The following is a 16,639-nucleotide window of genomic DNA, read 5'->3' as shown; positions in this document are numbered from 1 at the left end:
TCTCTTAGGACAAGGGTGTTCTGTCCTAAAAGCCATGTTAGGCAGTGCCCCATGTTTCCGGAACCAGGATCTCGGGTCCCACATGTCGGAAAAGGGTTCCCTGTGAAGCAGCAGCGCACGGGAAGGCACCGGGCACTGCCAGCGCTGCTTTCCACAAGCGGCAGCGGTACACACGGCTCCGCTCCATCCGAGGGGGAACCGAAGCCCCACCTTCGGTTCGCAGCCCTCGGGTCACGGAAAACTCTTCCGCCGCTCGGGCGGGGTGAGGGGGGGTGTGCCCCGCGGCAGCACCGGACCGAGGGCTCCGTGGGGGCCGTCCCGGGATGCTCCCCCGGCGGTGCAAAGGGACGCCCCCCCCAAGCCCCTTCCCCTCTGGGCGGCCCGGGGAGGAGCCGAGCGGGGCCGGCGCTCGCCGTCCCTCCCGGCGGGAGCGCAGCGCAGCCCAGCGACCGCCCGCAGCCGCACCGGCAACTTTGCCCGGCTCCGGAGCCGGCGGGGAGCGCTCCGAGGGCTGCGGGGGGACAAGGGCAGGGGGCTGGCTCGGGGAGCCGGGCCGGGATTACAGGGCGGAGACGCTGCGAGGCGGGGAGCGGAGCCGGGAGCGCGGAGCAGCGGCGGGGAGCCGGGCAGAGGCGCGCCGGCGGGCTCGGAGCGGGGAGCGCGGAACTGAGCCGCGTAGAGCCCGCCCGGGCTGCGGAGGAGCGGCCGGGCAGGGGGAGCCAGGCGGGGCAGCATCCCACCGCCGGCGGGGCGAGCGGCGGGGGTCGGGTGCCTCCCCGGCCCCGCGGAACCGAGGGGGGCGGTCCGGGGGCTGAGCCTCCCCGCAGCCCCGGGGCGGGGGCGAGGCGGCGGCGGCCCCATGGGCGGCGGCGGGGGCGGCTCTGCGCGGGGCTCGCCCGCCGCGGCTGATGCCGCTGTCGCCCGCCCGCGGGGCGCTTGATGCGGGCGGCGGGGCCGGGGGAGGCGGCGGCGGGGGGCTCCCGGCCATGTGTCGGCCGGGGGTGCGCGGGGTCCTGGGCCGGGCGTGCTTGCTGCTGCTGCCGCCCTGCGCCCTGGTGCTGGCGGCGGTGCCCGGCTCCGCGTCCCACCCGCAGCCCTGCCAGATCCTGCGGCGCATCGGGCACACGGTGCGAGTGGGGGCCACCCACCTGCAGCCCCGGGCCGCCCCCGCCGCCGCCGCCTGGTCCGGGGAGGCGTCGGGCGGGCGCCCCGAGGGGCCGCGGGGCCGGCGGGCGGGGGGCGGCGGGGGACAGCGGCGGCCGCCCCCCTCGCCGCGGGACGCGCTGCTGATGGCCGTGGCCAACCTGAACGGCGTGCCCGGGCTGCTGCCCTACAACCTGTCCCTGGAGGTGGTGATGGCGATCGAGGCGGGGCTGGGCGACCTGCCCCTCTTCCCCTTCTCTTCAGCCAGCGCCTCCTGGAGCAACGACCCCGTCTCCTTCCTGCAGAGTCTCTGCCACACCGTGGTGGTGCAGGGGGTCTCAGCCATCCTCGCCTTCCCGCAGAGCCGTGGGGAGATGCTGGAGCTGGACTTCATCTCGGCGGCGCTGCGCATCCCGGTGGTCAGCATCGTGCTGGGCGAGTTCCCCCGGCGGAGCCTGGTAAGGCGCTGGGGACACGGGGAGAAAGCGGAGGGCAGGGTAGCGCCCCGGGGACGCTGCGCGGAAGGGTCGGGGGACGGGCGTCGGAGCCGGGCAGGGGTCTCGACAGGAGGATTCTGACCGAGGGAGTAGCGCTCGGACCCCGGGCCCGCCGGCGTCGCTCTTCGGTCCCTCCCTCCTTTAGCCCCGGGGTGGCCGGGGAGAAGCATCCTCTCTGTGGAAAGGCAGACGAGAGCCCGGTGGCACAAGCGAAGTTGTTAGCCCGAAGCCATACACTGCGATAAGTTGCAGAGCCGAGAGCAGAAGGGGGGTCCAGACATGCTTTGCATATCAAGAAAAGGTTGTTATGGGGGAAAAGGAAAAAAAAGGCAAAACGAAAAAACCCCTAACGGCTTTCAGGGTGTTTGTTTTGGGTCTTAATGCTGTGGTCTGTGTATGGGTTGGACACCCGGTGACACTTCTCAGGGAAGTTGTTCAGTGTACTTGACTTTGCATCGAGCTGAGCTAAAGCGCCAGGATTTTCTACAGTTCAGTTTCAGTTGTAGTTCATGCGTTGGTACTAGATCAGATTTTTTGCTAATTCGAGTTGCCTAACTAAAGTAGTGGAAACTGCAGCCCGTCCTGTTTGCTTGGTTATGTAGCTAAAATAGTAGAAATGTAATTCTTTATGTTTGGCAGAACTCTTAGGCACAAGTAGAAGTGGCATCAGGAGCTAAACTTTCTATCACGCAAAGATGTGTAACAGTGTTACACACTCTGGAGGAAGGTGATAGGTACAGTATTTTGAAACTGCATTTGATGTCAGGAATCATCTTCAGGTAAAAGAGCTGGAAGAAAATGCTCTATTCTGTAAACCCTATGCAAGGGAAGACATAAGTAAAATGGTAAAGCTGCCTTTTAAGTACAGGATAAACAGTTGTTTTATGTAGAAAGAGGCAGCTCAACTTTGCTTTCAAAATGTAATTAGAAAAAAACATTGCCTAGTGAACTTGCTTTGCAAAACAAGTACAGACCATAGCCTGGATCTAATTTCTGTGGGTTTGGGTTTTTTTTTTTTCAGTTTTTCTGTGTTTGAATTGTGACAGAAAAGGTAGGAAAAGTCTGTGTCAGGCAGTTCCTAGTCTGTAACTGAAGATGTGACTGCTGTATCCTGGTCTGAATCACAGAATGGTTTGAGTCAGAAGGAACCTTAAAGACAATCTCATTCCACCCCTTTCCACACCTTCTACTAGACCAGGCTGCTCCAAGCCTCATCCAGCGTGGCCTTGAGCATTTCCAGGCATGGGGCAGACACGTCCTCTCTGGGTAATCAGGGCTTCATCACCCTTACAGTACAAGGATTTCCTCCCAATATCCCATCCAGCCCTGCCCTCTGGTATTTTGAAGCTTCTGCCTCTCCTCCTGTCATTCTGTGTCCTTGTCAAAATCCCCTCTCCAGCTCTTTTGTAGCCCCTTTAATTCAGCTAGGCTTCTCTACCTCAGCAAAACCCATGTAACTCAGGTCTCTCGAGGTTTAAGCCGCAGCTCAGGGGTAATCAGTGCTGCTGAATTCTGCTGCTGATGGTGCCAGTAGCATCCAAGTTTGCTGTTACATCTACCAGCCTTGCAGCTGCAGTCACCATGGCGCTGGAGGCAACAGCCAAAGCTCCCTGAGGGCCAAATCCTGAACCCAGGATTTGCTCTGGCTGTTAGCATTATTTTATCTTCCATCTCAGAGAAGGGTCTAAGTTCACCCAAAGCTGCCTGAGTTCACAAGATGTGTTCAACACATGCAGCACAGGGTTAGATTTCATTGCTGCTTTCCACAGACTTCAAAGCTCCTGTTCAACTTTCAATTTGTTCTCAGCAGGGAGCCCAGAGGATCAGTCTGTCCAAATGAGGACTTTGTTCTTAAGCAGACTTTAACTGGCTTTGTCTTCAGTGACAGTGAATCCAATGCCTGGCACTGCACCTTTGCTGAACAGACTCAGTTTTTCCTTTGGGCCAAATTTTTAAAAAATTACTTTTCAAGGATCTGTGGATTTAAAAAAACTCTGACTTCTCAAAGGCCATCAGACACTTACTTGTATTCAAGTGTGTTAGTCTATCAAGGTTGTCTTGGAAGGGCTGACATCTTTCTGAACACTGTTTTTTTCATCCTTTCACTTACTACGTACCATTTTTAGGCCAGTGCTGGAGGCAGTGCTACAGCAGCCTTACCTTGCATACTCCCAGAGCTACAGGATTTCCAAGAGCATATTGGACCCAGGAGCCCCTGGAGTTGTTGGCAGTCTCTGTTGCAGGCAGGGATTTTGTGTTGCTCACAGTCCCACAGCAGCACTGACATGACATGAACATGCCACATGCCTGTCACCTTCCTGTCTGACAGACCTGGAGCTGCAGACTGGCTTCTTCCACTGACTGGCCATCTCAGAGGAGGCACTTGTAAATGACATCCTTGTAGACAAGGCAGATTTTACTGATGGGCCGAGCATGCAGATATCCAGAGAAGAAAAGACTGATTTCTAACCCTGCTTCTGAATTGGCTCCCCTGGTGTTACCCCTCCTGCTGATGCTTGGACAGAGCATCTTCCCTCCCACAAAACCACTGCAGCATGCCCTTAGGAGTGCCTGCAGGGATCTTCCTTCCACACAGGCACAGGAGCAGACCCAAAACTTGTTTACCCTTGGAGAGCATTTTGTACTGTGTACATGTGAAGACCATGGCAAGCGTAACAAACCCAGAATTCACTAGATGCTCTGTCATACTGCTTCTCCTCAATATTGAAATCTTTTATTAGGGTGATCTTAAGGTAGTAATGTCTAGCAAAGTCTCATTTTCCACACTACAACAGAACAGGAACATACACATGCAATGTCCTGTACTGCTGCTGAATGTTAATGTCATTATTTCATGCAGAAGTTTATAACAGGCAAATGTTCACTGTAATTCAAAAGCGTGTTGATCTTGGAGCAAATCTCCTCTAACATGGAAAAAAGCAATGCTTAGAATAAAAGGGAAGGCAAAGATCCAGAAATTAAATACATTTCAATAATACTGCCTGTTGTATCTGTGGTGATTGATGACAGTAATGCTTCAGACGTGTAACATGAGAGGAAATACACAGCACCACAGATGGGCAGCTGCCGTCATGTAAGATACCTAGACAGTGTTTTCAAAAGTTCTGTGGTTGTTCAAACATATTTAAAAATCAATTTCTCATTAAATTCTACCACCCTGAGGATAAAAAAAAAAAAAAAAAAAAGAGAGAGCGAAGTCTTTCCCCATGCCGTGAGCGATCACAAGGCAACAGCCATCACAAGGTGTGGTACTACACTCGTTCTCCCACAAAGCAACAGCTTATTCTGGAGGTTCAGGAGTCTCTTGGTTTCAAGGGAGGCTACAGAGAGTAAAGTGTGACACACTTTTTTCATTTTATATCTGCGATTTAATTGTTAATGTATACTAACAGTATATCCAAGTGCTGTTGTGACCTGAAAAAATGCTGTTTACTTTTCCCACTTTACTGTCATTTCGGTAAATTTTCACACTCAGTAAGCAAAAGTAACAATTTAACACTGTCATTCAGGAAGGGGAAAAAAAACCCCACTGGATTTCTTCACTACTAACACAAATGCAAATTGCAGTGAAGCTTTGACAGCTCATTATTTTGGAGAAAGCATCTTCACAAGCACTGATGCCACTGAGGCAAGGCTTGTCACCTTATGTATGTTTGTATCAAGAGAAGCACTTTATCTTTTGTTTCCAAGATTGCCAACGTCATTAATAATTTTCCCATGGATGGAACAGGGAAAAGATCCAGGGAACATGAAGCATGAATAAATACAGTGATATTGCTTCTAGTAGTACAGCTCAGAGCTGAGTCTGGGAAGAATAGCTCGTAATATCCATTTTGTTGGTGATAGTATCAGAAACACAGGGGAGGTCATGTTTGCAGCAGTGTTCTCTGAATTCAAAGGAGTTTTTTTGTGAGTTTCAGATAAATCAGGACTTCTGATGTCTGTTAACATGAAAAGGAATCTTCTCAGAGTAACTAAACTGAATAAAGTAATTGCAAAGCATCAGTCTCTGCCAGTCTGTGCTTTACCTAGTTTCTTAAAGGAACTGAAACTGCAGTGCTGCTGATTACTGCTGTGACTTCAGAAGGGGTCAAAAGAATAAATAAACCAAATCAAAGTTCCAGATTAAACTGAATTTTCCAGTGAAAAGCAAGCTCAGCCTCAGAACAGATGCTGTAAAAAGAAACTGCCTATAAACAATTTTTATTTTGTTTTTAAAGGAATTAAGCACTTTTTTTAAAACAGCTTCCTAATTTATAGATATTTCAGACCACCATGGATGAGGAATTACAGGTTTTTTTGGAAACAGACTGGAATACCACTGTGAACACAGTGTCCTCAGAAGTCATACTGACCTGCAAGACACAGACTGTGCATTGCACCAGTGAGGGCAGGCAGAAATTGCAGCAAAGGGACGGAGATGTGGGAAAGCTTCTGCCCAGATGAATGACCAGAGACACTTTTTTTCTTTCCTCCTCAGAGACAGGATCTCATTTTTGCAGAAAAGTTGTGTTTGATTTTGGAGGAAGTTCTAATCATGCCATTTTCCAGGGAGAGAATGCAACACACACGTTTGGCTGCTGGCTCTGGCCATTCAAGCTGCCACAGCTGATCTGTGTTAGTCCAGATATTGGAAGCTTGTGCTAGTTTCTGTGTAGATGAGGAATATGTGTTCCATCTTCCCCTGTGGCCAGCGACCCTCCTCACCTGACACTGAGTGAACAGTGTGTGGCACTTGCCTTTTGTGTACTTCAGGAGGGTTTATGAGAAGGGTCTTGAGAGGAATCGAGGACAGAAATTGAGAGGATGTGCAAACAAATGCCCAGTTGCTTCTCTTTCAGCCAGGGAACCCAGTGATATTTGCTCTATCAAAAATCTTTGCATGGAGCAAAGAAAGAGGAAAGAACCCAAACTAGTCTCTTTATTGGAGTTAAAGAATTTAAGGAAGATCCAATTAATCAACCCTGTAGAAAATCCCTTTTCAGAATGCAGGAAAGTGGTGGGAATGTTTAACTTCAGTTCTCCTCTGGTTCTTTAATTTTAAAGTCCCTTGAAGACAGAAAGAGCCAGAAGTCTGCTGGGATAGCACTCATTCAGAGCTGGCCAGTAACAAGATTTTCCCATTCCTTATCTCATGCTGATTCTTTGATGCAGAAAAGCTGAGTTAACATCAAATTCAGTGTCATACATGATGTTTATTTTGGGTTTGGCTCTTTTTTTCTATTCTGGGTGTTCACAAAACAATGTCTTCCTTGCTGCTAGGTCTTTCATAATGCACTGCTTAAACTCCTGTCAGTGATGAGTGATTATAAATGACAGCGTTAAATCATTGATTACTACTTTGCTGAAGGACAGGCATTATCAGAAGAAACTCAAAGAATACTTGGCTTAATCGACTAAGTAAAAATGATAATTTTGCCTAGAATAGGCAAATTTAAAGACAACCTGTTGTCAGATTCTATATGAGTACATCAGTTACTGTACTGAACAGATTGTTAACAAAGAAGAGTAAGTTGGTGTATTCAATATAATTTTCTCCAAGAATTTGCCCATGAAAGCCAGTGGAAGTAGAGCTCTAGAAACTAGAAATCAATAAAAGATCTTATGATGTGTTATTCAATTTATTTATTGTGATTAAATTCACATGCTACCTTAAAAAGTTCTCATTTAGAGTATATTTAATAAATTGTTTACTATTTAAACCCATGAAGTAATGAAAACACATAGTTTTAGGACTTAAGACTGTGCTGGATCTAGTTACAGTTTTAAGTTCTTAAATAAAGTGTTTATATTATGTTCTATTATTTTTCTCTCTGGGTTTCCAATCAATTTTTAATATGAAAGAAAACCAGGCATAACATGTCTAGAATTTACGTATTTATTGTAATCAGCAGAAAACTGGAAAAAGCAGTTTCTTTTAAAAAGACCTAAATTTGACTTCCAGTAAAGATTCAGACTACAAACCCTGTTTCTGTAGGTCTCACTGAAGGGCTTTTAAACAGTGGAAGGGTTGTCTTCTCAATTTGATGGAATGAGAGAGAGCATCGGGTCTCACTGCAATCCAAATAGCTGTGCATTGCAGAGTTTGTTCTGAAGAGCTGAAAGCACCCAGAGAAAAGAGGAGGAAGAAAACAAGAAAAGGAAGCAAGAAAACTGGAAACATCACATGTCAGTGACGCAGGGGAAGAGAAGGAGAAAATAAGCTGAACTGAGAAGAGAAAGAAGAGGTGTCCTTCCCTATGTCTTTACTTTTTGTAAAGGTTCTAGCAGCACAAAACAAGGGAACTGAATTTTGTAGGAAAGCACTGGACAAAGAGCTGGAATCACCAAGCACAGAGAAGAATGGCTTGTCCAAATCAGGGTTGAATTCACAGGGCTGTCTTGATCCCTGTCTAAGAATAGTTACTTCCAGTGAGTAATGCTTGCCCAAAAAAGCATTCCCCCCCGCCACCCCAAAATGCATTGTCTTTCCTGCAGACTTCTCAGGAAACTGATTAAGCTGGCATCTGGGATGCAGTGTTGGGAACAGGGATTAATGTCAAAGGTAGATAATGGTTTAATGCTGTTGCCAGAGGGATGTCTTGCAAAGGGTGTGAGGCCTTGGTGTATTTAGGTGTGATTAATGGAAGCATTTTTGCAAACTTCATGCTGAGAGTTATGATTGGAGTCCCTCATGATGGTTTGGGACCCAGGGTCAGACTGGTTGGGATTTCAGAGCACCAGGTTACTGGGATGCATGCAGCATCCTACCAATAGGTACCCAAAAGGGATTTCCTAATAAATGGGAGCTGGTTGGGGCACAGAGACTTAAGGGTTGGAGCTTTGGACATTAGTGACTATAATTTACTTCTGGTCTGGCCCTGAAAGACTCCACATTTTCCCCAAAACCCTATCAGTCAGCCAAATTGGTTCTCACCACCACAGGGAAAGGATGTGCAGATGGTGGAAGTAGCAGGAGAACTGGGAGAAGGATTTAAGCTTGAGTAGGCAGCGCTGATAGATGATTCATTTATTAAGGGAGTCACACTCGAGCAAAGCTGCTTGTTCAAGGGGCTCCTCATCAGCGTGACTCAGAAGTTCACAGCCTGGCCCCAAGTGCTTCGCAGCTGTCGCAGCAAGCTGATAACACTGCTCTTGGTGATTTTCTTCATGAAGAACTGAGACAGGCATGCCACAGCCATTCTAACATTACATGCTGCCCTTGTGGGGCATTGCAACCAAAAGTCTGTGTGCAGCTGGCCTTGAGTCTTGGATTTGGCTGCAGATATAGCTCCAGAGCATCCCTCTGTTCAGGCTTGATGTTCACCGCTCAGACCTGAGCTCTGTGTGTCATTTCCCTGCAGTGTAGGTCCATGCAGGCACTGATGAGCATCCTGCATCCCTGGAGCACAGAAATACCCTGCTGGTGCAAGCAGAAAGCAGGGGCCACCCCCATGCCAGGCTGCCATCCTGTGCCTCTGCAAGCTCTGAGTGCCTTGTCAGCGAGTGGGGAGATGATGCTGAACCTCTCAGATGCTCCCTGCTGCAGGAATGGTGAGCTGGGAGAGCCCTCAGAAGCTGATGGGAAGGTTTGCAGTTGGCAGCGGTTTGGAAGGGTCTGGTGTGCAGTTTAGTGCTGGGTAATTAATTTTAATCTGAAATGTTTCGGCCTGGGTGGCTGCAGACTGCAGATGGGGGGGTGGAGGAGGAGGGCACAGGTAGGCACAGGTGCCCCCTCAGCTGACACAGAACCACAGCAAATAGGAAAGTACTGTGATCATTTGATTCTTATTATTATACAGGAAAAATAAAATGTTGGGGAGCTCAAAAGAAGCAGCCACCATTTTTTCCTCTTCTTTCTATGGTATTTTTATTACTCTTTTTTCACTCGCTTTCATCTATGATGATCATTTCCGAAGCCTGTTTTACAATGTGGAAAGTATTTGAAGTGGATTATAAAAATCTATGAATGTGCTGCACTGGCATATTTTAAAGTCTTAGTATTTCCCTGAAGGCATGCTATCCCACTTCCAGCTTCTTTAAGACTGTGAAGGAAATGATTGCCCATTCTGTCTATACGACATTTTACAAGACTTTCTAACTTGAGACAGAGTCAAAAGACAAGACAGATCTTCAAGCATCAACTGAGATTTTAAAAATGAAGTTTTGCATTTGTTGCAAAGAAAGAGCTATTAGACGTAGCAAATAATAACCAGAAAGAGCAGCTGAATTATGCACCAGCCTCTCTCAATGATGCTACTGATAAAGCAGTTGCATTACACTCATTTTAATAGCATACTCACTCAAACTGGCTTAAAAAGATCTTTTTATTTTGCAAATCAGATGAAAAGTTAGTGTCATTGAGTTCACAGTTTGATAATTTTCCGGTGCTATTTTAGGTGAAAGGATAATTATTTATCACTTTCTGAGTGTGTAAGGCTCACTCATATGTTACAGCTTTCTGTAAGGCAGCAGTTGTTTTTAAGAATTTTCTGTACTCTGTGGAGGTATCAAAAAAGGGAAAACCAGATCTGACCTCTATTTGGAGCTGCCCTCCTTTGAGAATATACTGAAAGTTTTTTAGCTGTGATTTACATTGCTTTAGTGTGCTAATACTATAGAGCTGATTTTACCCCTGCCTTAGAAGGGCAGCAAGATGAAAGGTTTATGTGCCTGGGTTTCTTCTGCTTGTTTTGTGTGTGATAGGTGATGACCTACAGAGGCAACAAATAGATACCCACTGTCAGCCTTGAGGCAAACACAGGTAAATAGTTAAACCAAAAAGCATTGGTATTTTAAGTGTCAAGGCATAAAAATTTTAGATGCCTCATCTTCTGTCCTAGAAGTGTGGAAGGCCAGGTTGGATGGAGCTCTGAGCAGCCTGGTCTGGTGGAAGGGTGTCCCTGCCCATGGCAGAGGGTTGGAATGGAATGGTGTTCAAGGTCACTCCCAACACAAATTATTCTGTGATTCTGTGGTCTGAGAAAGTGTCTGCTGCAGAGTTCATGACCAGGGAAATGGTAAAACATGGCATAAGTGTTTCTTCCTCAGAGATAACGGGGAGAGAAAAAATAGCTATTAATCACCTCTATAAAAGTTCCTATCACAATGTATCAGCATAGAAATATCCTGGGTAGGCTGGTACGGTTAACAATACTTCTGTGGAATCTGATTAGGAATCTTACATCAACAGTCAACACAGGGAAGCCAAAATGATGATTATTCAGTCATCCTTATGATCATCCTTTTATATACATGAATTATTTACAGAGTACAGGGTGCTTACAAGCTTGTTAATTAAAACCTCCTTTTTCACTTCAGTTATACCCCTAAGATTTCTTCAGAGCATGTCATCCTTCTAATGACTTTTATTTCATGTTCATTAAGCCATATTTTGTTTAATGATTTCTTCCATTGTCTAAACTGAAAATCCCTTCGTGTGGAGTACTCTTGGGAAAGGATTCCTTCACAATGAGAGTTTGTTTTTTGAGAGATAGATGGGTGGTGGGTCTGTTTTGGATATTGATGCCCAGAATCCCCAGGAATGCTCAAATATTTTTTCAGATGCTCTGTTATCTATCTACTCTTTCACTTTCAGTGTGGCATCCTCATTTCATCCTTTCTTTATCTTGCCCACTGGTCCTTGTTCTGAGGTCCTGTCTTCCACTGTGGGATACTACAGATCCTAAACTTACAGAGTCTAGGAACTGCAGAAAAAGACTGCAAGGCTCTATTGTGATACAAATGATCAGCAACATAAATTGCTCATCACTCACTGTTCATCTGCACTGAAGAGCACCAAAAATAAGGCACTTATTTATAAATAGCTCAGCCTGCTGGATTCCAGTGAAACACAGTTTTGTATCTTCCCACCATTTTGACAGTGCATATAAATATGTAACATGCAGTTATGTGGAAGTGAGCTGTGCCATGATGTCCTCCTGGGGTGTTCACAACCCTTACAGGTTTATAAGTGGCAAATTTAGACCCATGGTGGGATGCAGCAGTGCCACATGATTAGCAGAAGAAAGATGCTCTGTTTGACAGGGAATAGGAGCTTGTTGACCAGCTCATGCTGCCGTTGTGTTTCTGCCCAGAACTGTACTTTAAGAGGAAAATGAAGTGAGAATTCACAGTGAATTATACATCTGATAATCACAGACATTTTATTTCTCTGCCTGAAAACCACCTGAAATTTCTGGAACAAGCCAGAACAAAGGAATGGCAGCATCCCAGAGCCTTACAAAACATCTATGGGAGTACTTCCTTTTACTTCAGTGGCTTTGAGTAAGGACCAGTTTGAGATACAGTTTTGGTTGTTTAACTAAGCTCATGATTTTTTTTCCCCCCAGTCCAATAAACACAGGAATTGGTGATATACATGGAATCTGGAACTTGCAAATACTTCAAGTGTTTGGTTTTGCTGTGCATTTTCTATAAGCGTTTGTCCTCGTGTAATTTGATTACTGAAGTGTTCATGAAAAGGGGAAAAAGTTCCTGTTGAGGAGAACAAGAACAGCTGAAGTGAATCTTTTCAGCTGTATGAGTGCCTGCATGCTGTGTCTAATGCAGTTAACATCATTAAAAAAAAAAAAAAGCATTGAGACTTCATTTAAGTGTGGTATTGTTTTGCTTTGAATGAGCAACTAGTCCAATAGAATCTGTGGTTTGTTGCTGTGATACTAAAAATATATTCATAAGCAAACTTCAGACTTCTGTCAACTCTAACCTTTAATTTTACCTGAATTCAACTTCTTTTCACCAGTGGGTTCCCACTTTGCCTAAAATCCTATAGAAAGCAATTCACTAACTATGATCAAGAATAATTCAGACAATCCATCTTTTTGGATCCATATTATGCCAGCACTGTGAGAACAAAGGCATGTCTTCCGAGAGTCATACAAAATTATTACAATTTTATTGGAGAATAATAAGTAGCAAAAGGGCTTATTATTGTCAGTAAGATCAGGAGAAATGAGTCTGCAGTCTGACCACTGAGCAGGGGACTCAAATGGGAAATTCATTCCTCTTCAATACAATTAAAATCACAGGAAAATACGCTAGGCTGAGTACTGAAATAGCTGTTGGTCTACCAGTGCAGGCATGAAGAAGCCCAGATGAATTCCTGTGCTTTGTCAGAAGTCTCCTCTGGAAGATTAAAAGTTGCCAGGGAATTGCACATGACATGTAGCCTGTCTGTAAACAATGACTGCCCAGTGTGACACTGATGTGGCTGCCAGTGAAAATGTTGTGTGGTGCTGTGGCATCCTTTAACAGAAGATCCTCGTTTCTTGAGTCTCCCTTTGTTGCTTTTATTCGCACTGCTGGCTGACTGTTTCACTCCAGTTTGCCACATACCTCACAGAGCACTTCTGGGGTATCAAAGCTTTATTGCAACAAAATTCACTTCAGGTTATAGTTTTTCACCTTCTTTAGTTCCATCCCAGGTGACTGAACCACGTGGAACTGTAATTCTGCACATGGCTGTAATAACTGTAGGACATTCCCCATCCCTTGGAGTGTTCAAGGACAGGCTGGACAGGGCTTGTAGCAAGCTGATGTAGTGGGAGGTGTCCCTGCCCTTGGCAGGGTGGTAAGGTTCCCTTCCGATTCAAACCATTCTAGGATGCTGTATCAGACTGATCAAGACTGGCACTCAAGTGGTAACATCACGTAAACAATGAAAGCTGAAATGTGGAAAGAAATAAAATCCCAACATTCCTGTGTCTTCAGGGAACATACTTTCTTTCTGTGGCAGTTTTTAGTGGAGGTTCTCTCTCCCTGAAGCAGTACCGTTTCCTGCAGAGAGAGCGACAGCAGTTTGCAGGCTCTTGCCAAACTCTTAGGAGTGGTGATCTGTCATCCCTTCCTCTCAGGTTGTCTGGGGGAATTAGATACTCCTCTGCAACACTCCCCCTTGTTCAGAGCGTTAAAAAGAATCGCGGTGCCAGAAATAGTCGCTGCGAATTCCTTGTCCCCGGGCTTTGGTTCACCAGACTCTGCAGAGTCATGGTGGATTATTTGCATGGGGATGGAGAGACGCAAACATCTTGCAGAGATTAGTGAGACGTGACACTCCCGTATTTTGTCGGAGGCGCTTATCCGTGTTAAACTCCTGGGGTGCGCCTCATTTTCGCTGGTTCTTACCCTCTCCTTCAGGAGGATACAATCACCCACTCAAGGAGCAGAAATAGTGCATGACTAACTATGTCACGGAACAAATGATTAACACTAAGTAGTTTGTGCAAGCTGTTTGCAAACAATCCACGTGCCGACAATTACGCTGGAGCAATTTTGTGAATACCTAACTCAGTGTGTTTTGCATAACTCAAGACTGGCTCCCAGATCATTAAATTCATAACTTCTGTCTCGTTTGCTAAATTCATGAATGTCATTATTTCTTCTAGCCCGTAGAACTTGTAGTGTTAGACTCGACTGTGTTAATTAGTCTTGGACTGACACCGGGCTGACGAAGCTGTTGGGGCGATGGTGGCTCTGATGACTGAGGAGCTGTTTAAGAGGACTAACAGCTGCTGTGTTTTTAGTAGCTAAGTCACTTGCAAGTTAACTTACAAGTTTGTAAGTGCAGAGGAGGGCAGGCTACGCAGGCATTATTAATCTGACGCTCCCAGATTCTCAGTGACACAAATAAAGGTGCCGCTTGCCCCAGCTACACCCGGAAGACCCACAGACCCAAACACTGGCTGCCCAAGTGCATCAAAACACTCTCAGAGGGCATTTCTGAGACTTGAGAGTCTCTTTGTCAGCTGGAATAGTTTATTAGCTGTCTTCAGGGTCAAAAAGCTGACTTGTAGAGAGCATAGCATCCGTAGCATCATCCAGTGGATCAGGGCAGGGAGAGCTGAGCCATGAGGGAGAAAGATCTTGTACATCTGTAGGAATCTCAAGCACAGACAAGAGTTTATTGATTCATTTGGTTCAGAATGTTTGGGAGCCTTTTGACTCACAGAAATGTGCAGCCCAAGCAGATGCCAAAGCTCTTAGTAAGTTAACTAAATGCCCAATGTTCTTGGGTAATTGGTGCTCTGCAATGAGTGTAGCAGCTTTTCAGCTGTCACAGGGTTTTTCAACCCTATGTAATTCCAAGGAGGAGGTACATTATTTTTTAAGGGATATTATAAAATATTATTTCATAATAGGATATGGAGACAGTGGAAATTTTAAGGAATTGTAACAGAGAAGATATAACCAGTATCAAAACTAGATTTTGTAGGCCTTTTCCATCATTTCCATGCTGCAAAGCATTCTTCCCATCCCTAACATCCAGGGTACTAAATTGTTGCTGTTACTTTCATTATTTTCTGATAAACTAGGCCAACCCCTGTTAACCTGCCACAGCAGTCTTTTTCCCTTTCCCTCAAGCAATGTAAGGTATCAGTACACATAAGTTTTTACATAAATAGGTAGGTTGAAGAACTTTGTTTACAGAGAAGTTAAATTGGAATTTAATTGTGTCTCAACAATTTATCCACCTTCTTCTGGTATCTTTTTCCTATGAGTGTATTGAAGTTCCCTACCATGAAAGGTCTTGCCTGGTAAGAGCACTATGCTGAGTTATTTATGGATGGACACATTGCTTAAAGCCTCAGTTACCACTGCTCCACTGAAGCTAAACATGATTCAAAGGAGGGATTAATATGTATGATTCATATTTTGACATTGCTTACAAATCTTGTGCAGTCACTTCATTCTTGGTCCAAATGACTACGATAGGTGCAGAATGAAACCAAACTGGTAGCAGTAGTCATGCAAGTATTTGTGTGTAGTAGGGAGGTGAAGGTGTTGTGTATTTTCTGTCAGGCATTTAGATGAGCCCAGAAGACTGAGTCACAAGTAGGAGCTGTAAATGCTCACTTGATGATCTTGCACATTATAAATCCAAGAGTGAGACTGGGATGGCTGATGGTTTTTGACACATTCTCCCAAACCTTCCCATAATACTGGCTGTAAACCATTTTCTGCCCTCTGAGGCACCTACTACAGCAAGATCCTGTTTTGTGGCTGTATCCAGGACTCTTTTGGAATACTGTGGACCATTAGTTACTTGCTTATCCCCTTAAAACTAATGAGGAAATCACAATACCAAAATACCCATAGACATGGGGTCCTGATGAAGGGATTTTCAGTGGGATGTTGGAGGGACACACCAATGCAGCAGAGAAGTATAATGGTGCAAATGCTCAAATTATTTAACAACACATAAAACAAATTGATGTTACTTCCTGTAGGTTTTATATATTGAGGCAGTTGTGTCTAGCACAGCAAAGAAGTGGAGATTTCGGCCTTAGATTTCACTTCTGGCAAAGGCTTGATGTATCACTTAATCTGGTTTTCCCCCCTTTTCCCATCTGATCCATGGCTGTGTGAAAGGCTTGAAGTATTTATCTTGCTGGAAGCCTTAGGCTGGGTGAGAAGCCTTGTGGTGATGTGTCCCCCTGGGGCACTGTGGAGGGGTCATCCCACAAATGGATTTGTGGGATACAAAGGGGTTTGCTCACTGAGATTAGGCAGGGATCTCAAACTGGATTGCTCAGGTTCTATATTCAGCAGCCAGACGGTGCCTCTTCCTCCTCCTCCTCCTCCTCCTCTCCTGTGTGCCTGGTAACGGGCTCTGTGCAGTCACACACTTTAGTGGGTCGTTGCTATAACACTTTATTGGAAACTCAAATGCTTCTGCCTTTGGGGGCGGGGGGTGGGCGCCTCCTGATTACGGGATCTTGCCTAATTTTGTGCACATTTTGTGGTTTGCACACTCGGAAAAAGCAATTTCAAAACACAACCACAAAGCTTCTGCACGCTGGCTTGTCTTTCAGGCTTTTGTTTGTTTGTTAATGACAGTGTTTTAAGTCAGTATTGGGAATTAAAGGTAGGGAGCAGTGGTTAAAGCATTTGCAGTGGGTGGAAGCCACTGGGTTTTGGTGCATTTTCAGAAGTTGAGATTCCTGTCTTTTGTTGAGAGGCAGTAAGTCTGCAGCTGA

The 16,639-nt window shown here is 45.9% G+C and overlaps 1 protein-coding gene across 1 annotated transcript in view; it reads left to right on the top strand.

Moving 5' to 3' along the window:
- Window positions 1–908: 908 nt before the first annotated feature.
- Window positions 909–16,639, top strand: part of GRIN3A (glutamate ionotropic receptor NMDA type subunit 3A) — a gene marked incomplete at its 5' end in the record, with an annotated part of 68,451 nt that continues 52,720 nt past the window's right edge. The window contains one exon of the mRNA XM_084225264.1: window positions 909–1,601. Within this exon, the coding sequence (XP_084081390.1) occupies window positions 909–1,601 (693 nt within the window). The remainder of the gene's footprint in view (window positions 1,602–16,639) is intronic.

Source organism: Fringilla coelebs, assembly GCF_963513975.1.
Source record: "Fringilla coelebs genome assembly, chromosome: Z".
Taxonomy (NCBI): Eukaryota; Metazoa; Chordata; class Aves; order Passeriformes; family Fringillidae; genus Fringilla; species Fringilla coelebs.
The sequence above is the reverse complement of the archived record's forward strand: the minus strand, read 5'-3'. Positions and strand labels throughout refer to the sequence as shown.